The 22,257-nt window shown below is 39.2% G+C and overlaps 1 protein-coding gene across 2 annotated transcripts; it reads right to left on the reverse strand.

Moving 5' to 3' along the window:
- Window positions 1-247: 247 nt before the first annotated feature.
- Window positions 248-20,331, reverse strand: tnfrsfa (tumor necrosis factor receptor superfamily, member a). 2 transcript variants are annotated; one of them, XM_079487456.1, is made up of 10 exons: window positions 20,039-20,331; window positions 6,492-6,639; window positions 5,702-5,830; window positions 4,125-4,236; window positions 3,714-3,850; window positions 3,485-3,568; window positions 3,151-3,188; window positions 2,749-3,045; window positions 2,547-2,583; window positions 248-2,443 (listed from the first exon to the last, which is right to left on the reverse strand). In XM_079487456.1, exons 1-10 carry the CDS (start codon window positions 20,066-20,068, stop codon window positions 2,154-2,156), a joined length of 1,302 nt encoding a protein of 433 aa, XP_079343582.1. In that variant the 5' UTR covers window positions 20,069-20,331; the 3' UTR covers window positions 248-2,153. The 2 variants fall into 2 exon arrangements, with proteins under 2 accessions (XP_079343582.1, XP_079343581.1); XM_079487455.1 differs by having other exon boundaries at window positions 3,696-3,850; window positions 20,039-20,275.
- Window positions 20,332-22,257: the final 1,926 nt, after the last annotated feature.

A 22,257-nucleotide genomic window follows, 5' to 3' on the forward strand; every position in this document is an offset into this window, starting at 1 on the left:
GTCCCACTTCGTGATATTTTGTTTAGCACTTTTTATAAATGGAATGAAGCACCAACACAAATACTTACATATGCCGTCAGAAACATTAAAGGGATACTCCTTGTAATAAAAAAGTTGTACTATAACTATATTTAAAAATAATAAAATCTAAGGAATAAAAAACGATCAATCGTTTTTACATTTAAATAGATTGTTTTGCAAGTAAAACTAAATGACTCTAATAAATTTAAGATGTCACAGCGTGTAATACAATTTTCACTTTGTTTTTATTTTAAAACGACATTCTACAAATAACTTTGCAACAGCAAACATTTTACATTCATAAACGAGCAAACAATTGTCTAAGGGGAAAAACATACAAACAACAGACTTCTACTCACAGAGAGATAAAGAATAGTGAAAAATAAAGCGCAGAAGGAGCAAGCCGAGGCGCTCCGTGTTAGAGGCATTATTGAAAAACAATGTGCATTAATAAAAGTACAAAACTAAACATTCTCTTAAAAAGACAAGGGTAAAATCTCCTGCACCCACATTTAAAGGACGACTCTGTGTTAAATTCAGTGCAAAGGGATTAAAGATGGGAAAAGAACATAATTGCCAGAATAGAAAGGTCCCTTGAAATTGTTTTATCTCTTGCTATTTCACACTACATCAATAGGTGGCAGTGCCTGCACTGTACGAAAGCTGTACAATTTCATTATTAAACGGGGGATATATCTTGTGCCAAATCCTTATTCAGCTTCATGTTCAAAGTTAAAATGTAAAGCTGATCTGAGATCTGTGTTGCTAAACACAGTAAATAATCTAAAAGGTCATATTTCATACACATAGCTTTGCAGCCGAGTCAGACGATTGAATTCAACAGAAATGAATTTAGGGGCCCTGTGTATTCAGATATCATTTTATACTTTGACTATTCTATTTGTTTATTTAAATGTTATTTTGTTCCTTCGGTTTAGACGGTCTCTACTTCATTAAATTGTGCTAGGGCTTCTATAAATATATATCTATTACTTTCCTTTATTAGACTTCTTGACAAAACTATATACATCCTCAGCAAATCAATGCTATTAAACTGTAGTTTTTGGATGAGAATACACTTCCTTCAACTTTTCACTATTAACACGTACCTGTGCACTATTGCACATTCATCGACGAGAGCAGGCAGAACTTTGAAATGCCTCCTTTGACAAACTCAACAAGGACCCGCTGAGGCACAAGTGCCCAAGGAGATACTGACCGTGGTACAAGTTTTTTTTGTCAGGTTATCAACGGCAACACCATCATGCATGTCCACGGGGAAGGACATAGATAGTAAGAAAGTAACATGTAGAAATGTCTTAGCTACAGACAAACTCTGAGTGAATGTGCTCCACACTTGGGAGGACATAGTTAACAGGTATAAATAATACGCAATTACACAATACAAATAAATATGACTTATTTAAAATATAAATAAAAAATGCCATTGTTGCCTCAGAGCAAACAGATTAGAAATAGGTGGAAACTCGGGTGATAAACTTGAATTCACCTTTCACAGACTGACAACTTTTTGTAACAACCAGGACACTAAAATCTGGAAATAACTAAATACAATCTGGAACTGCAGACACATTATGACAAATAATGCGTACGTTTGTATGGCGGATTCCGTTAAGGATTAAACAACTGGTTTGAACAAACTTCATCAAAGGCATTTTTGTTCGCTTACGACCTAGAATAAATTGATAAGACTGGCTAATAACCGAAGTGATTTATGAGCATAAAGTGTAGAGCTAGGCCTTCTCAAAATCAATACAAATGTGCATTGCGCCTGTCATTATGTGGTCAAAATAAACACAAAGCTTTAGGACTATTTACAATTCTATAAGCTTCAAACCAAGGGCTAATGACATCTAAACGCAGGCTTCGGACAACCCTGCAGTTTCAAAAGCCGAATGGCAGTGCACCAAATACTTCTAGTAAGCACTGTTGAGAGGCACCACAGCGCCCTCTTCTGTCAGCCAGTGTAATTCCTCAAATGGGTCCAGTGTTTGGCTTCTAAACCCACAGTGGGTGCTACAGAGAAACAAATCTCCAAGGATGGCACCGGAGCTCCATAACAGGACGTTCATGCCGTGAGATCGAGAGGTTCTTTTGTTCTTTAGCAATCTTCACTCATATCTGTAGAAGCGTTTTTCAACAGCTTTGGAGCTGATTTGTTCTGCTGAATATCTCTGATCCAGGTCCAGCAGAGATTGAAGTAAGGTGTTGATGTCCGCTCGAAGCCCCTCCTTCTGCATCCAAACCCTCAGCAGATTGTAGACTTTGTCATCGGGACTCTGCGTCTCTGCTATCTTGATGGCGTTGTCGTTTACGCCGATGCTACGGAAGAACTTGTTGTGGATCCGCACGTCCAGGGTATCGAAGAGGTCGAAGCTCTTGCTCAGAGACTCTTCATCACCTAGTAAAGCCAAAGCGACCACACTTTACAATGAAGCAGTTTTTTTTTTTAAAGTAAACATCTATAAATTGAAGATGCAGAAATGAAGCGAGAAATATCTCACCAAGTACAGGAACAAGCTTTCTGAGCGGACCATCATCCTTAAGAAAAGCAAAACATCAGAAAACTACATTAATAAAGTCAATGTTTCTCTTCAAAGTCTCTGTCTGCAAACAAGGATTCTTCCACACAATCGAAGGCATTATCTTTTTTGTTTTTCTGCATATTGTTGTTTAACTGTATGAAAGGACTTCATTCTTACTAACCTGTGACCAGTGCTCTGTATCTCCCTCTGTTTGTCTGTGGACCGGAGGGCTTGACCGTGGTGAGTCCTCAATACCTAAAGCAGGGGGGAGGGCAGACAGGCTTGTTTGGGAAGAGCTGGTTGTGTTAGGCAAGCTGTCACCCAGCCCCCGGTCCTCATCTTCCACAGGTATACTTTTGACCGTTTCCTGCGTTTCTTGCGTCAACAAGGGGCGGGACTCTGGACGTTCCTCCTCCGTCCTCTCTAGTCCAGCATTGCGGTTGTTCTCCTGCTCCTCTTCTGATTTTGGGCACACATCCTAAACGATGTAAAAAGGAACACATTAAAATCACACATTACAGTTTAAAGGTGGACAATCTTTGTTGAAACATTGAAATCGACAGAATAAGCTATAGACACTTACATTTGGAACCTTCACCTCCTTCAAACTTTCATCAATTCCTAAAACAGGGATGAGAAATATATTTTTTAAGCTTTTCTTCACATTTAAACCATTAAACAATAATTTTTTGTATCAATTTTATTTCTTCTGCAGAACAAAAAATACCACCAAAAAACCAAACAACACTGGACCCCATCAACTTCCATTGTAGACACAAAACCTTTGTCAAAATATTTTATTTTGTGTTGTGCAGAAGAAAGTGTCATATACAGGTTTTTAATGACAAATTATAATATGTTTATTTTTGGGTGAACTATCCTTTTATCTCAAATATAAGAAACATTTTGTGACGTACCACTTTGTCGCTTCTGGCACCGCTTTCGTTTAACTCCTAGTACAATGACACCAACCAAAAGCAGCACAAACAGCGATACAACAACTGTAGAAAACCAGAAGAACAAATTCAATTCTTTTGCTCTTGTCAAATGGAAGCGTAATTCATATCTAAGGTCACAAGGTACTTATTTATAAATATTATGTTTTTTTTGTACAGTGTATATGCATACTTAAACACAAGCGCTTGCCTGCAACTACAGTCCTGTTGTGACCAGACGGTGTTGTCTGGTCTGTTGGACCTTCTGTTGGAATCGAAGTGAGTTTCCTGCACTTTGTGTTGGATGTCGCGGTGCATCTGCTCTCTACTTCTTCGTCAAATTTGCACCTGCAAAACCGAAAAATGTGTGAAAAAGGGTGTGAACCCAAAGGCATTAAATGGGAGTCCTTAAATGATTCTCATTATTAATAGCACAGCAAAACCCTGAGGGGTTCAAGGTGGAGAGGATGAATCACTGGAAAGAGAAACTGAGTCATTGGATGTTTGGATGATCTAAGGCGGGGCCTCAAAGGTTAAGAGAAGAGCGGCTGGGAGTGTCCCGTGTGTCAGCGCTTAACAGGGAGCCGTGCGGCACAACAGAGGGATGATGGGAGGGACTCACCGAATGCATTTTTTGCACACTTCGCATGGCTCGTCTGGCAGGCAGTAGGAACCGGCCTTGCATTCACATTTGGTGTTGCTCAAGCTGGTGCATGCTGCTACAACATTCTGATCTGTATGAGAAGAGGAAAAGGGTGAGGAAGGTATAGATAAAAAAAAAGTGGATGAGAAATTACATGATCTGGAGAAACAACATGTTTGGATGAACCAATCATTGTTCTGAACATCAGCCTCAGTTGAAATGCATCTTTGAAGGACAGCAAACAGATTTTATTCAGATCAATCCCAGAGAGAATATTGATCTAATGTGAATTTTCAAATGTATAACTAATATAAACCTTATTTAAGAGTCTTACTATCACACTTCTGTGACTCAGCAAGCAGAAGGGCAATCCGGTGAGTGATTAATTGACCCTCTATATCATAAATGACAGATACTAAACAAGACACCACATGATATAGACACACCCGAAGCTATCATAAAACCTAACAACACACACAACTGCAAAAGCGCACCCACAGAAAGCAAAATACACACACACACACTAACACACACACGGCTCGAGAAAGAACACAGAAGCGGGCCACACCCAGGCCGAGTAACGTTAGGAGATCAGATTCCCAGGAGTGATGTGTCCGGCACGGGAAACATTAGACTCGGCTCTATTCAGGGGCCCTGCTTATGTCCCCCATCCACATGAGAATCCTATGGGAGCCTTATTGTCTAAACGGGTGGGCGCAATTTTGTTTATACGAGTTTGTGGTGTTTACAACAGAGTTTGGATCCGAACAAGCAGCCGGTCTTGTGGGAGAGAGGCTAAGTGTTTAGGTAAATCAAGTAGTTTAATAAACGGTGAACTGGGCCGTCCAATCAAAATAAACAGAAACAAAATGAATGGCTTTGATTTCATAGTAACCGGAGACAGACTAAATAGCTTCGCAGAAGAGCGGGACTGTCAAGAAGAAGCACTCCGTGATGAGTTCAATGTGCTTTAGATGTTCCGGCCCGCTTGCGGATCACAGCTTGCCAAATGTTTTCCATATTTCATAAAGGAGAGTCTGAATTTTCAAAAGCATGGGATTCTGAAGGCAGCGTCGTCAGTTTATATGATTCATGGAAGTTTTGTCTTTTCTAATTTCTCGTAGAGATTCAGAAGTTAATTGTTTGTCCAGTAGTCACTGTGATGTCTTACTGCCTTCCCAGCATGTCTAAGGACATGTGTGCTCTATTATTCATTTGTATAAATGTTACATTCCTGAGTGCTCTGCTTCTCCGGAGAGTCAGTGCAGACTGCAGATGGCTGTCTACTGGAAAACTTAACAATCAATTACAAAAGCAGAAGTTTGGGATTCCTGTTTCTCGGAGTGCCAGTCACAGTCTAGGCATGGCCTTAGGACCCGTTCTGTCACTATTTACTCATTTATGTATACACAAAAGAAGTTCACATTTAGTGTATAACACAGCTTGGACATAAAAATACAGTTGCTAAATATCTTCCTTTGTGTTTGAGAGAAGTTAGCTTGAGTCTTTTACACAAGCAGCGGCAGGAATAAATGGCTGGTTTTGGAGAGCATTACCTATGTGGCAATGGCTGCACTGCAGACACTGGTCCATGCCTGTGGGGTGCTCGGCGTACGTGCCCGCTTTACACGATGAGCATGTGCCTTTCTCCTGGTCCTTATTACACTTCTCACTCACATAAGTGCCTGTTAAAAAAATGGGACATTATTTTAAACAACCTCTAGATTAATGAAGACGGCAATGGTGGATTCACACGGTACGTGGCAGTTGTGATTGTCTGGTTCGTTTTCAAAGGGAAAATCTTTTTGTAAAAGCCAGCAGCAGGAGCCTCATCGGCTTAAGGGTAGCTGCCGCACGGCGATTCCACCGCTCACCATGTACCGTGTGAATCCATCATAAGACATTCATCTTCTGCAATTTTGACAGAATAGTATATTATTTTAGAATATGATTTAATATACTATAAAATAATTTACATTTGAATCTTGTAAGTAATTATTAATTACCAAGTTATTATTATTATTCGATATTCTATTATTTTTTTGCTATGTAAATACAATAACAAAACTGTGGGAACTATGGTAAAGAAGTTCTTTCCATATCAACACCATATAAGCCCTAAAAGCTATTCATGGCAAACTCATGGTCGTGTTATCACAACTTTACACCAAAAACCTACTAAAACTTCACAAAAAAAGATCATTATACACAATAACTCACCTGGAAGTAATGTCTGGAAGCACTTATGGATGAAGCTTGTATAACAATCAATATTGTGTTTACAGAACTGGCCCTGGCAATAGAAGTTCTCAAGGTCTAATACGAAGAATCTTCACTGCTACTTACCAGCATCGCAGTTCTTGCAACAGAAGCCATTATGATAATACTCTTGGTTCTCCACACAGTTCATCTGTCTCGCTGTGCGGTTCTGCTCTCCTAAACTTCCGAGTTCAGCTGCCCCTCGACCCAGATACAAAGCAGCGAAGACAAGGATCTATAGGAAGAACAAAAGAGATCAGAGATCTTCCACTATGAATAACTTCAACATAGAATGTGAAATCGTTTTTTAGGGGCAAAACACATCTTGCGTCTTTTGCACGAGCAAATTCGTTATTTAAATGTAAACGCACGACAGCCGCGCTCAAATAGGGAGCGCCGCGCTCATTTTTCTAGGCGCCGTGTCACAATAAAATATTTCTACTTTTTAGAATGCTGCAGGTCATGTGATAAGAACCGACCAATTAGCTTCACCTTTTGTGGAACAATATAGGAAAGCCTAGCGAAGACAGACACATGATCGCAGCGTAAATAAATCAGAGTAGCACAATTATTAAAAGATATTTTCAGAGCATATAATCCATGTATCCTTTCTTGATATCTTTTTGTCTTAATGGCAAGCGTGGCCCAGGCTGCTTAGCAACAGGAGAAGGCAGGAGAGTGTGAGCTCTCAAACGCTTTGGAAAAAAGGAGAAAGCGGCGCAGCTCGCGTTTTAACAAGCAAAATGTCCCCACAGTCAAGTTATGTAATTTTCTCAATTAAAGGTTAGTAAAATGATCCTCTTTTTAATAAAAAGCCTGTTCAAAGCCAAAAAGTTAAATCCTAATAAAAATTTTAAACACTGGTTTGACTTTCTTCTAGCATGAGATGACCTATCCAACACATTTCAACTACACCGGAATGGGTCATTTTCAGTCTAAATTAAGCTATGCTCAGAAGTTCCCAACCTACAATTTAAGACAGATTTGCATTTGTGCCATTAATGTTTAAAAGTAACAAGACACCAAAGTATTCACAGAGATTCTGCTAATCGGGGGAATGAAATACACCATAACGCTAAGAGATAAGATGCTTCTGCAGGAGAAATATTAGTTTTGTACTTTCACATGACTGTTATGGTCTCTCTCCACTCTCTCTCAAATACAGAGATAATAAGAGAGGAATTCTGAGTTCTCATGGCTGACCTTGTGTGAGAAATCTAGTATTTAATTCAGACCATATGATGTGCACATCTGCAGAGCAAAGCAAATTAACAGAGTAGGAGAGTCTCTTATTCTCAACCTGAACAAAACAGCCTACACACACACACACAAGGTACTCAACGTGCTCCCTATTAAACATTTTTAACATTAAGCGTTGGACATGTAACAATAAAAACGGTATATTTCTAAATAAATATTAACAATTAACCAAGGTTAATAAATGTAATTAAACATGATGCGTTACAATTACAGCGACCGACAAGCGAAGTGTAGTAACGTTTTACCATTTGTTTTCAAATAAACAAAATCTTTAAAATAGCTAAACCATATGCATTGCAAACTAATGCTGGGGGGTTCAATAAACTCCAAAGTGTTTGAATAAAAAGGCATGTGGGAATGCATGTACATCAGACCAGATCCATATGGGGAACAAGCCTCTAATAAATGTTCAAAGAAAACAAATGTGCATAGGAGATTGAGAGGGAAAAACTAGAGACACACCGCGTGTGTCTATGCGTGTCAAAACGAGAGGGGAGGAAAGATATTCGGGGTCGCTGTGAGCAGATAGAGGGAGGTTTATACAAGCTGTGTGTCTGTTTGTAAGAGAGGGAGTCAACAGCAGCCCTCTGTAAGGGCTGAGCGGGGGTCTTCAACTTCAGACGAGCACTTTACTCGGTCCCTGAGGCCCCCCTTCTTTCTTCTCCCTCTTTTCAGGGTTTCACAATGAGAAGGCCTCATTTACCGCTAAACAACACACTTTAGAAGCACCACTTCAAATGATCCACATTCTCACAGACACACAACACCGCCACCATACACCTCTACTGGAACTCGACACCGCTGGCTCCATCTCACGGCCCACATTTCTCATTATCATCGGAGACAGAAAGACAAAAGATAGTGAACAGACCGGCCAATGACCAGCACTGGGAACATCCTTTATAGTACCGCACTATACGTTAAAGACGTTAAAAGAAACAACAGAACACTTTTGTTGTATTTGAAATGTTAGTCGTATGTTCTTGAACACAAAACAGTTCAGTTAATGAGCATTTTCCAGATAGATTTTGTAGTGTAGTCGTAATAATTGGCTAACGACCGCTCACAATTTTTAATTAAATTATAAACTTTAGGCAACAAAAAATTTGCAGAGAATGAAAAAAAATGTGTTAATTTCAGGTTTTATTATTTTAATAAAATTAAAACTTTTGCCAGGAAAATGTATGTAATGTAAATGTAATGTTATGTAACATAACATAAATGTAGCACATAAAAAATTACATACATTTTAATAATTTTAGGTTTATCAATTAAAAAAAACATTTGGCAATACAAAAACATATTAGTAGAGAAAGAAAATTGCAGTTGAAATTACTTTAAGCTTAATCAATAAAAAAATTAATAAAAAGAAAATAACTTTTGGCAATTAAAACCATACAAGTACAGAAAAAATATATTTTAAATAGAGATTTTTTTTAGTGTAGTCCTTATAATTGACTAACGACCGCTCAAAACTTTTTATTAAGTTATGATCTTTAGCCAACAAAAGATTTGCAGAGAATAAAAAAATTGATGTAAATTTCAGGTAATTTTCAGCAGCGGCAGGAATAAACAAATAGCAGCTGATATGAATTTCAGGTTTTTCAATTAACATACATTTAAAATAACTTTGGCGGGTAACATTAAATAAGTAATGAAAAATCTAAAATCGCATTCTAGATTTATCAAAAATTCCAATTGAGCACATTGCATTGTGGGATGGACTATCCCATGCAGTCTGCTCTTGGCATATATTGCACATTTCGGCATTTAGGCACACATTACACCCCTAATGTATTCTGCAGAAAGTCCAATTCCGAAAACAATCTTACTTTCCACATCCATCAATGTTTATTCAACAAGTTGCTGCATCACTGGTGATAAATTGCTACATGAAAACTTTTGGTTGTTATGACAAAATATAAAAGACCACTCCAAATAGAATAGCAACAGTGTTGCCAAAACAGACGAGCAATCAGAGAAAAAAAACACTGCAGAGTGTTACTTGTAAACTAGTATCAAATAGTGCTGAACAGCTGCGTTTAGTCGCTGCAGAGCGCCGGGGTATTCGAGAATATGCTGAAACGCAATACAGTGGCAACAGCCATAAGAATGTAATTGGACATCTTATGCATTGTCAGACTGCAGATTTGCAGACTAACCCATCTTTAAAAGCTGAAAAAACATCTCAAAGCCCGCAGTAAAGAAACTCATCAAGAGCGCACACTCATTTTTGAGGCTTGAGATGCGATGTTTGGAACTATTTGGAAGTGTTCAATGGTCTTCTTGTTGAAAGACAGATCGAGTCAATCAGCCTTGAGCATAACCAAAGTCAGCGAGTGTCTAAACAGACAGTAAAACTGTCCGAGACAATAAAACTGCAAGAATGGAGTTGTGAGGCAAACCCGATGTATATGAGACCAGAAGTGTGTTTGAGGGAAGTCTGAGGCAAACTTTGGCTCCAGTGTGAGTCTCTGGATATCAGCCATGCCTTGTTGTTCTAAGGGAGTTTCCTGGACTGAGCAGCGCTGTCGAGCCGCACTCTCTCCTTGCTCGCGTCAGACTTTCCACAGACGTCCGCGTGCAAACGCACGCACAATCGCACCATTTAGACACGACCACCGGGAGGCGGGGTCAGAGAGCGACGGCTAAGAAGCTGTGGAGGAATTCGAAGAGAAACAGTGAAGCAGGGGAGATACAATAGATGGAGTGTGGAGATAAAGAGAGAGGGAAGACGCATAGGAGTTTGGGAAGGCACAGAAAAGAGAAATGGAGAGTGAACGAAGGGGGGGAGAGATTCCGACTTCATACAGACACACTGAAGCCATTCAGGCGGGCAGGACATTAAAAGTCAGACTAATGAGCTACAGTACAACACACTCTCGCTCTTTCACACCCAAACACACACACGCATTCCTGAAAGACTACAACTTTCCCAGACAGGCGAAAGAGTTCATAGTGGATGTATTAGTTTTGCGGCTGCCTGAAAAGTTAGGAGCCACATTAATGTCCGACACCTGTTCCCTGACCCCCTCCGACACATCCACGACACCATGCAAGCCCATCTAGGTCAAAGTTCACAACTCTGTCAATGACATCATATTCCAGATGAAGGATAAACCAATGAGAGTGGTGCCCGTCTGAAAGCATCTATGCCAAGAGCTCATTAAAAACCAGCCAAAGCAACTTTTCCCAACTGCACGTTAGACGTGTTTGCTGTGGAAACTTCATGGTCGAAGTCTCCATGGCGACAAGTCTTTTCCCAAACAGGTGGCATCTCTTCTTTGCAGAGGCATGGATAGATAGACTCGGATGACATCACTTCCTGTGTCTGCACATTCCAGACCTGTGAATCACTGGATTGCGATTGGCAGTTTATACTAGAACTAACTTGCCAGCCTACTGCTTTGTGCTGACAGCTCATAGTTAAACTATGAACAAACAAAACAATATCAGATCAGCCGAAATGATTGGCTGCCTGCTGAATAGGAAAAAGATCTTCTGACGCACATAGGTTGTAGGTGATATTCCAGGTTTGTTGGCTTTGATAAAAAACATGGTGACTTCCTGGTTGTTCAGTCAATCTTATGTTTAACTAATATGACCTCTTTAAACATCATTTTTCCTAGTATACCTTTTTTACAACTTTATTGTTCATATTTAACATACAATTATGTCAAATATCGGATCACAGGCAGTGAAACCTCCTAGCACATGGTTTTTGTTTTTGTCTATGAATCAAAGGGTTAGTGTACTTTTTTTTCTCATTTGTCTGTCAAGTTTTCACAGAAGAGATGTGTTTTAAGTAGTTTTTTGAAGGTTGTTATGCAATGATATGCATAACATATCACAAACATTACTTTCATTCAAATTAGAATATAAATGACAGTCATCAAACCTCTAGGACAATGATACCAATGTGCCGATTTTGTATAAATTTGGACAATTCAAATCGTACAGAGATATATGATTATTAGAAAAAAGAAAGCATGGTCCACCCCATCCCCACCCATAAACACTACCATCACGTAGACCATACGATAAAATACAACTTTACAAATTACACAAACGTATACAAAATTCATACAAAAAAGTACAAATTGCCATGAAACTGTCTTAAAACATCCTGTTATGAGGAAATAAGGTGGACTTGCTTTTGTTACACAGCCCTGCAAAATCCAAACTATTGTCTTATTATCAGTTCTTTAAGACTATCCCGATAAACCATGACGAAAGCGCCTCAGTTGAGGAGGAACGCGGGTCAGCCAATAGGCCCGAGCGCTTGGAAAGATAAGACAGGAACAAACTCAATGCAAACCGGCTTCCTGCTTTCCCATGGCAATCCATTTATACAGGAGGAAATGGCAGTGATATCTGGTTTGGAGGCCAAGGTCTAAAATCAGAGCAATACGGCTATCTTAAAGAACATCCTTCAAATCAGAGTATAAAATGACAAGAGGAAATGCACACAGACTCGCACACACTCATTCACAGTGTCCAGTGTGTCTGTGGTAAGGTTAGGTGGTGAGGAGGCAGACCAGCGCGGTAACCTTAACTTCCACGATGAGAGATCTCCAAACCCACAATCACAGCACACTGGCAGCTCACCAGTGTGGCGTGTTCGGGGACACCCTTTTCCATTTGAGCGAGAAATTGATGGAGTGACTGCCGAACACCATCCGAAATCTGCCCTTCTTAAATCACAGCAGTTAAACAAACAAACAAGGAACAGCTGGATCTGCCACATTGAAAAGGAGACTGCCAATACGTCTGAGAAAAACCCTTTTTTTAAAGCCTCAGCCATAATTAAAAGAAAAACAAGAGACGGCTGACCCCGAAACATGACTGTTGCCCGAAAGCACAATCCGGATGAATGGTGCAAAATGAATGAATGAGTCTTGTCTAACTGGCTGACCACCAAAATAAATGTAAACTGGGAGCACCGCACACACAAGCATTCATGAATGAACTGGTTAATGCCAACGGAGTTATTTGACAAACAACAACAGCGCACATAGTTCAAAGCAACCTGAATGAATGTGCCAAGCACGCTTGCTTCCTTTGCTACTATAAAACAATCGGGTTTACACAAGCACACTGCCGTATCTCAAACAAGAAGACCCAGCCCACATGTGGACGGACAACTTTCATACGCGCACACGCTCTTGGCACAATGTCCCGCAGGGGAAGAATGGGGTTACACAGGTTGTACTGTTTGGAATTACAGTACGACAAGCCTGTCAGTCTTTCTGGTTTGCAGAGTGTGCATGCATGACCAATTAGAACTACATCCGTACTACATGTGTCGTACAGTGAGTTTCTTTATGTAAGGCTATTGGAAGTGGCGGACAGACAGGCCTTCTTTTTCCGTACGTAACAGATGATTTCTATCAGAGCTGTCGGTTAAAGGAAGACACACCGCTCTTCATTACTTCCAGCGCTATGGAACTTTAAGGAATCATGTGCCTCCAATTATTTGCCGATCCCATGTCTTTAATGCATCATAAAAACAGGATGTACTGCACAAGGATACAGCTGAAAGGCAAGAGACGGAATTTTAAAAAAAAGTTAGCCTTAGATTTATAGCCTAAAAGAGAAAATAGAGAATAGAAAGCAAATGTTGCACGCATGATTTGAACCAGGGAGGTGCAAAAATCTAAATTAAAATAAAATGTCAAAATCCATTACAATTCAATAGGCTTGTAATTACAAACCAATGTGATTCTTTGTATATATATATATATATATATATATATATATATATATATATATATATAAATATATATATATATATATATATATATGGGCCTTAACCCTATTGGTACAGTCATATATTCATGCATGTTTTTGACTACCTTAAATAAAACACAGTGCTTACTCCAGAACGGTTGTTGAAAAAGTTGTCGTCCATCGTGACCCATCCCCAGACAGAACACTTGCGGGGCAGTAGGCCACAGCTTTAGCTAGGGGGAGGTTTATAAGACTTTTACAGCAAGCAGATCAAACACATACCACTTTTCAAAAACGACTCGAACTGTAGGGAAGTCACAGCTGTTCTTTTTGATGTACTCTGATACAGTCACACGCACAACGAAACTCGTGAACTCTACCTAAACCACAGATCATGTGTAAGCGCACTAAGAAAGGCACGAATACACACACGCGCACACCCGTGCGCACATCTTGGGTATGAGCGTGTGAAAATCTGTGAATGGCTCCTCTCGGGGAACACAGGAAATAGTCAGACAATGTAGAGGCTTCATCTGGAGTTGCTGGGCCACTGAAACACACACACGCGCACAATCCAACAGAAAAGTCAAACTACATGTCCACTCACCTTAAAAAATTGTGACAGCAATCAAGTATTACTGTCCCTTTAAAATATTACATATTTTAAAGGGACAGTTCAACCAAAAATGAAAAATCTAGTTGTTCCAAATATGTATAACTTTCTTTCTTCTGATGAACAGAGAAAAATATTTGGAAGAATGCTTTCAACCAAACAGTTTTTTGGCCACCGGTGATGGTAGTCAAATGTGTCCCAGAACTGTTATCATCTTTTGTGTTTAACAGAACAAAGCTATTTTTACAGCCCTGTATCCTACTATAGTAGTCAAAGGTGGCCAAGACCTGTTTGGTTAAAAGCATTCTTCCAAATATATTTGTCCATCAAAACAATGGAATTTATACAGATGAATGTTTAGTAATGTACTAAACGGGTATGCGGGCGTTTTAGCTATTAAATGACTTTCACGGTAAACCATCATCTCCAAATTTATCCACACTAAATAAAAATCATGGTACCGCTACCCAGTACACACATTCCTTGGCTGTTGCATTGCTTGTTTTTGAGCGTCCCCCATGAACTGCATGTTTTTAGGATGGGCGTCAAGTTAAAAATAGTCCAATTTGTAAAAACAGATCTTAAGACCCCTGTCGTTCCATCACATCGAAAATATGTTTTGCACATCCCTAGTTTGGCCTGCAGGTTATGAAACCTCCGGTCCGGGAAGTGTGCTTTTTCAGTCCCACCGAGGTGACGGAGGGTTTCAAAGCCCACAACAGAGAGATGGCTGCCTGGCAGGTCAGGCGGCCTGCTGTCCTCAGTGTGCGTTGGAGGATATTAAAAGCACAAGAAACCCACGTCGGTGCAGCCTTCCTGTGGCTTTTCTGCTTTCTGTTAATGTGGGGCACAATGAATAGAGACGAGACGGGACTGTTCGAATCACTTCCCTTTAAAAAGAGGAAAAAGGGTCAGAAAGACAAAGACAACAGAGAGAAGAAAGAGGGATAACAGGAGATCACAGTGTCGCTTCATGTGCGCAATGTTATTTGTGGTTCTGCACAGTATATTACACAATAAAATTGTGTTGATGAGATAATAGATGCATACTCGGACTAAAAGGTTGATTCGAAAATGTACAAAAAGTTATTACTGAAATCTGAGTTACCCTAGACTGGATAACCAACATCTTTAAAATTCGATTTAAATGTCTTTACTTCCTTGTTGAAGGCAGAACTTCTGCGACATGTCCCCCTTATGACAATATTTTTTGACACTGACTTTTAAATTCTGACATAATCATTCAGGTGTCACTGATTCATACCCTTAATGAAATGCCAATTGTTAACACAAAAAAGTACATAAAATAACCTGCAACATTCTGTTTCCAACAAAAATGGTAACAGAGCCCAAACCTGCAGATTGCAGGTTTAAAAATTAGACAAACTCATAAACTTTGCTTTGTATACTACAGGGAAAAACTAAAAATTCTCCCTCATTCGTAAGTAGCTTTGGTCTCTGCTCAATGAATAAACATCAAAATAACGCCTTGCTTAGGTTGGACAAGTGTTAAAATATCACAGAGCGGGTCAGAAGAACTGAATCCTGACAATAGCAGCTGTAGATGAAGTGAAAACAAGCATCACCCTTTCATCCCAAATTTAATTACAGCTAAACATTTCCATTTCTTCACAGCGCCTACCATGGAAACTTCTGAGAGGTGAATAGTCCATCTATGCGTCAGAGATCAAAGTCTTGCCCAATCAAAGCTTAAAGGCCAGGATGACTCAGTTGCTCATCTCTTTGTACTACGGCCCCATTGGTTGTCAAGAACAGGTTGAACGAGTTTCAAAAGATTTGATTTGGAAGGCTACGAGCTGCACCATTCTTCTCTGTTAATCTTTTAACTACTCGTATTGTCATCGAAGGTAAACATGCGTCAATATTGCCCGTTTACGACAACACAAACATGTTTATTAAGCTTGTAGTGCAATCCACTGAACGTATAATACAAAAACATACACCCATGACATTAGGACAATGTCACGCTGAGTTGCCTCCCTCATTAACTCTTCTCATCTCACCAAGCTCACATCAGACGGAGACTTTATGCCGAATGCCTTTCTCATCACTCACAGGGGCAGGAGATTGAGTGAGGGTCACTGTATGCTTTTTTTGACCCGCTCTGGGTGAAGAATGAACATTAATTCAGACGTCTGCAAATGTCTGAATAAAGTCATTTTTAGAGGTGTAAACTATGTTGGGCTACAATTACACATTAGAATTTGTGACTTATTTGTATGTTTCAATGTTTTCAAACGTAAGCCATTTGAGTTTGTTAGCTTTTTAAAGGGGAAATTGTTTTTGGGAAAAACACCCATTTTATCATTGACTACTAATGTAGGATTGTTTTGTTCTGTTGAACACAAAAGAAGATATTTTGAAGAATGTATAGGAAAGCAAAGAATTCTGGGTAATTTTTACTCAATTTGAATGTTTCCTCCTACTATGGTATAGTCAAGAACTGTTTGGTTGCAACTTACAAGCATTCTTCCACATATCTTTCTCTTTGTTCATGAGAACAAACATTTTACATAAATTTGGAACAACTCGAGGGGGAGCAATTTTGGGAAAACTGTCTCTTTAAAGCTTACATTTAGAAATAAAGTTAAGTGAAACAAGTTGTCTAGACACCAAAGTAAGTTTCATAAGATTTACTGACAATCAGAGCAAATTTAACTTGAGGCTGTTTGATTTGTGGGATGCCGAATCAGGTTTCGAGAGCAGGCAGAACAAAACGAGGAGAGACCACTTACACGTCTGCCCAAATACTGTAATGTCTTAAATTATCTTCATTTGAGTACTTTTTGCAATTATTGATATTCACAATTAGCTTCAATTAATGTCATTGATCTCATGTAATTATATTTTGATTTAAAACTATTATCGATTCCGAGGCCAAAAACAGCTCCAACTTTTTTTTAACATAGAAATGTCATTTAGCATCTATCCCACGTCTTCTATTCATAGAGTCTAAAGTTGCTATTTCCACCTTGACATGATTAGACAGTATTACAGGAATACACCCAACCACAAAGCTAACCAACACCATTATCCATCGCCTTACACGAGACACAACACCCTCATCTAATTTCCTATATTTAGGCACACACCCTAATTCCTGTTTGCTACTGTGTCACGTTATTCAATCTGCCGTTCACCTGTGGAATCATGGGACAACAAGACATAAGAATAAAGGACAGAGTGGGTGTTGTTTTCAAGGAAGCGGAGGAACTGTTCAATTTTAAGTCAAACTGGCAGGTAATTATTGTTTGAAGACACTGGATAGGGGGTAAGTATGAACACACACACACACAGACGCAGGAAGAAACACACGCGGTAAAGCACACTATCAGCATTTTAACCAGTCAATAGACACTGAATAGAAGGGTAGCTGAATAGCAGGCACATTGTAATATATGTAACAAATCTCTCGTTCAGTCACTCAATATCGGAGCAGTGACCTCTAAGGTGTGGCCACTTTTTTAAGAAAAACCATGAAGTACAGACAGGTGCCTCTGCTCACCCTGGAAGAGCTAAAAGACAAAAGCGAGATAGATGCTTCACCACAAACCCACATGCCATCAACCTGCTGTCGCGTTTCAGAAAACCTTTCGTTGCATCTCTCCCACTACTTGAAGTTTTTAAAGCCGTGATACATCAATATATGACACAACAACAAAGAATACTTTGCAGAAAGGATTTTTCTCTCCTCATTTAAAAGGTACCAGAGAGGATGATTTTCTGTGTGCCTAGACAACAGTTATAAGTAAGAATTGACAATGTATAGTAAAAACGGTTCTTCATTGCTCCTGTAACCATTTGCCATTTCTTGTCTGTTGTTCACCATCTTATTCTGCCCCTTTACTTGCTCATCTGAAACGCTCATGCAATGTTAAACAAATGTATCATGTAGGTTTTCAACAAATATGAGTTTATAAAAAGCCAAACACAGAATAATTATAAAATAGCAGTGTTTAAACCATTTAAGAGCATTGAATCCGACCGCACAAGATGTCATCTATCCATCAGCATAACTCAAGGAACAGCCCCAAAACTTTTGAAGACATGATAAATGTGCCTCATGTCTGGGTATAAACAACTGTAATGGGCCTAAATAACCAGGCTTGTTTATTGTGGGCTGTCTACAGAAGAGAACCAGAAACACATTTGGCAAGGTTTTAAACACACAGACTCCCACACATGCACACCATTCTGATTACTCTGATAATGAGTGTTGCGTTTAATTGCATCAAGCAATCGTCTCTCTTCCTGTCTCCTAAATGTGGATTCTATAAACATCTGATGGTGGAAAGTGGCTTTAAAAGGCTCCTAACAAGCGGCGGGATGTAGCCCCGGCTCTGGACTCTTTCTTGTGGATCCCGAGGTATGCGCCACATGTCCTGTTTGGATTTGAGGGCCGCTCTGAGAGATACCGTGCACGTTTCCTGTCCATGCCCACACCCTAGAGAGCACGCTGTGATAAGATCTAAAGAGTGCGAGTGGGTAAAAGCGTCAAGAGGGGATGGGAAATATAGGGAGAGACAAAATCTCAGAGAAAAAGTCTTGCATACAATATCCAAAGAACAGAAAAAAAGGGGACAAGTGAGAAAGTGGGACAGAGAACTTACTCTGATTGTGTGCAAAATGTTTATGAGTGTGGGTGGAACAGTTTACAAAGATCTGATTCCTGTCACTGCCATCTGTGTTGACAGGAAGTTTACAGTGGGAGCTGAACGCCTCCGTCCACCTCCCCCCTCCAACTCACCCCCATCCGCTCTCACTGGCCCAGGAATGTGTGAGCTATGCACACTGGCAAGGATGAACTATCTTCATCCAGTAACCAGCCAACAAGAGCAGACGCATAACTTCGCAAAGTTTACACCATGCATAAACAGCCACATTGCAAACTACCTCTGCCCTTTCATCGTAATGAACAAATACGGAATAACTGCTGGCCTTCAGATTGCGAAGGGTTCACCTGAGGCTATTGAGAAAATCTAGTTGCCTTCAAAGGTAACAACAGTTAGAATAACCATCACTCATCATCTTAAGCTTGGTCGAAGGGCCAAAATGCTTGCAGTCAAAGTATGTATCTACAGCTATGTGTTTTATCGCATTATATACATGCATTAACACAGAACCTTCCTCTGTATTTTTTATTCAATTCTTGGTTATCTTTAGGGTCTCTTGAATAGAGAACTGTATAACAGTTACGGACAGCATGAGAGTAAACTCAAGGGAAAGTCTTAAAGGTGAGTCTCTCGACATTCAGTTTTTATAGTGGCACTTTTGGCAGAGCGGAGCTGGAAAAACCAACAAAGGGGCAGTGAATGGCTCTTTCAACGTGGAATAAACTTAACACTGGCACCACACAGAGAAACTTCTCCCAAGATGAGGTTCATTTGAAAGGAGAAGATGGTCAAACAGCTCAGTATATCACGAAAACCATAACCAAAACCAAAAGACCGTGCCTCAAAATCAAGCGAGCTGCCTAACGTTACCTAGAAAGCACATTTACGCATTACAGGTGCGCGGAATTCTGCTGTCATCGGAAGCTGGTTTTGAGACTGTTACTTTGTATACTTCTTTAAAATGTACAGACATCACTTGCTCGTAATAAAGCTGTTAAAACAATGTCAAATATTACGAAAACCAACCAGCAAGGTAGATGTGGTAGTACGCGCAATTTTACTATAGTCTCGCTACAAAAACCATTATAATTAAAGTAAAACTATGGAAATACAAATGGTATCAATCCGACCGAGACGCGTGTCTTTAAAATTAAGTTACAACAGACCAACCCAGTTAAAGTGATTTTTAATGGTTTAAAGAAAACCAAGAAGGGTCCATACCCATCGTTTGAATATATCGCACAGAAATCACTGCACGTAAACTTCACAAAGCACATAGACATCGACTTTGTAACATTATATTATTCAAAACGGAATAAGGTGAAAGTGACATGAACAAATAATGAAACTACACAAAACAAAATCACTCGGCGACGAAGAAGCGCCAGACGTCTTACCGCGAGTTTCATCGTTGTGGATGAGTCCATCCCTTACGGATGGCTTGTTTTCCGAAGTTTCCAACTACTTGGTTGATTGCTCTTACACCTCAAAAACAATGTTTTTAACCCGAGTTATGAGGAAAAAGTAACTAGAAAAATCAAAGTATATCCAATGAATGGCGGCCTTTCACTACCGGCTCATTTTTGCAAGCGTACTCAAAGGAACGCACTTGGCGTAATGCGAAACTTCTGAGTGTAGAGATGAAAAGCGAGCGTCCTGACGCAATTCGCGTGACGCATTTCACGCGCCCAATCAGAGAGGCGGACTTTGGTTTATCGAGAGCGCTGTGATTTGGTGGATCTGTGAACTCATTCGGCGCTGCGTAGAGCCTCTGGTTTATGACGTCTAGGTACCGCGAGAGCGGATCAAGATAAACCTGTTTCGAACCGCTCGACTCTCTCTCGCGGTACTCTGATGTCATCGGTTTGCGCAGCATCATATAAAGTCGAACACACCTAGTTGTTGTTGAGTTTGCGTTCTCTCTTGTGCTTTTTAGGCGAGGCGCATCACTCAAAAAAAGCCTATTATTGCAATGTTGTTTTGCTAAAGTCGTGTAATTTCGTATGTCAGTCCTTTATTCTGTTATATCTTCTTTTCTATTTTATATGTATGAAAATTCATAACTATTTTATAAATCTGTACTTTGGAAATTATACAAATGTAATCTCATTTTGTTTCTAAAAAGCTCTAGTTAAATGAAGGTGTGTAGGCTAACAGTGTTGTGTTTGGGGAGGGCTGTTGTCATCATTACCTGAACATCATAACACATTAACTATTTCTCTTAAAAGGTCTTTGATGGGGTTTTAGAAGGGAAATTTCAACAAAGACAATAATACTTAGTGCCATACCTCTGACGCAATCTGCAAATATTGCGAAATCAGGTCCGCGTGACTATAGTGATCTGCAAATATGTTTTCAGCTTTAAAGGTGTGTGCATCACAATGCTCACACAATACTGCATCTTAAACAAATTATGATTGGAAGATAAAAATTTTTTTCGAACTTTTATGCTGAGTTTGCTACCAAAGACCTACAATACTTGTTAGCTCATGAAGGAATTTTCATTATATTGATGATAACAAATATAACATTTTCCAAAATGTCCCAGGCTACTTTGGTTAACAACCTGTGAAATGTTTCATATCCACTGATGATAAAGAAAAAAGCAAGACGTACTGTAAATGTGATGTTGCAATTTTTCCAGAGGGCTGAACAGATCCAAATTTTTGCTGTCATTGATTAAAAAACCCCAACAACAGGTGTATTTATATGTTGAGGACATTCATTAGGATAAACATACAGATTTGCAAGGTAAGTTTGAACTTGCATTCTTTGGATTTGAGTTAAGATAAACCTTATATTGTCATTCTTATATTAAAAAAACACACCAAACCATGTTCAATGCATTTTATGTAATCTGCTTGAGAATGACAATGCAGGATTTTGCGCATGCCAGGTACTGGTTAAATATTAATTTTTCGTAGTTATTGATGTTAGTTAGGTTGAGTTTATTGTACTGTAACCCTACTTTGTCTTTAAACAACTTACTCAATGACCCAGATTTGTGATCAAATATTTTATAGTTTTACCTAAAAATACTGAAAATAAAACAGTTTATAAAATAAAACTCCGTGACACGATGCAAATGCTTTAAACACACATATACTGTACAAAATCACCTTTTATAAAGATTTGAAAAATGAGAGATTCAATTAATATAACATGCTGCCCTTTTTAAGACATATGGCTCTGTTTATACAAGTCACCTTGCTTGAGTGGACTTACTAAACACTGGCACAAAGGTGGCTGAGGATGCATTGACAACCTGGTATGTAAGCTATGCTGGAGAGCTTATAGCCTAACGAGGTCTGGAAAATATATCAGGTCAGGAAACAAAAAGAAATGGAGAGACAGCATTTTGCAGTGCAGTATGGATGACATGTGATTACATTTATTTATACACCAATGTTATTATCTCAGTGTAATGCAAAAATCCAAACACAAAATTGCAGTAAATTAAAACTAAATTTTAAAAAGCATTATAATTTAAGTTATATGTTTCAATTTATTTCTGTATCTTCTGTAAGAAACTATTTAGAAAATATATTGTTACAAAACTATAATTAATAAAACAAAATGACCAAAAAAAACTGCAACTGTTAAAATGATTTCACAT

The sequence above is a fragment of the Barbatula barbatula genome (assembly GCF_947034865.1).
Source record: "Barbatula barbatula genome assembly, chromosome: 22".
NCBI lineage: Eukaryota > Metazoa > Chordata > Actinopteri > Cypriniformes > Nemacheilidae > Barbatula > Barbatula barbatula.

Bases quoted from the DNA above. Each gene is read 5' to 3' on its own strand.
- tnfrsfa (XM_079487455.1), bottom strand. From the start codon at position 20,068: ATGGACTCATCCACAACGATGAAACTCGCG. The intron at 5,831-6,491 runs GTAAGTAGCAGT...TTTTTTTAACAG, and splicing joins TTGCAAGAACTGCGATGCTG to GCACTTATGTGAGTGAGAAG. The intron at 3,851-4,124 runs GTGAGTCCCTCC...TCGGTTTTGCAG, and splicing joins GTGTGCAAAAAATGCATTCG to GTGCAAATTTGACGAAGAAG.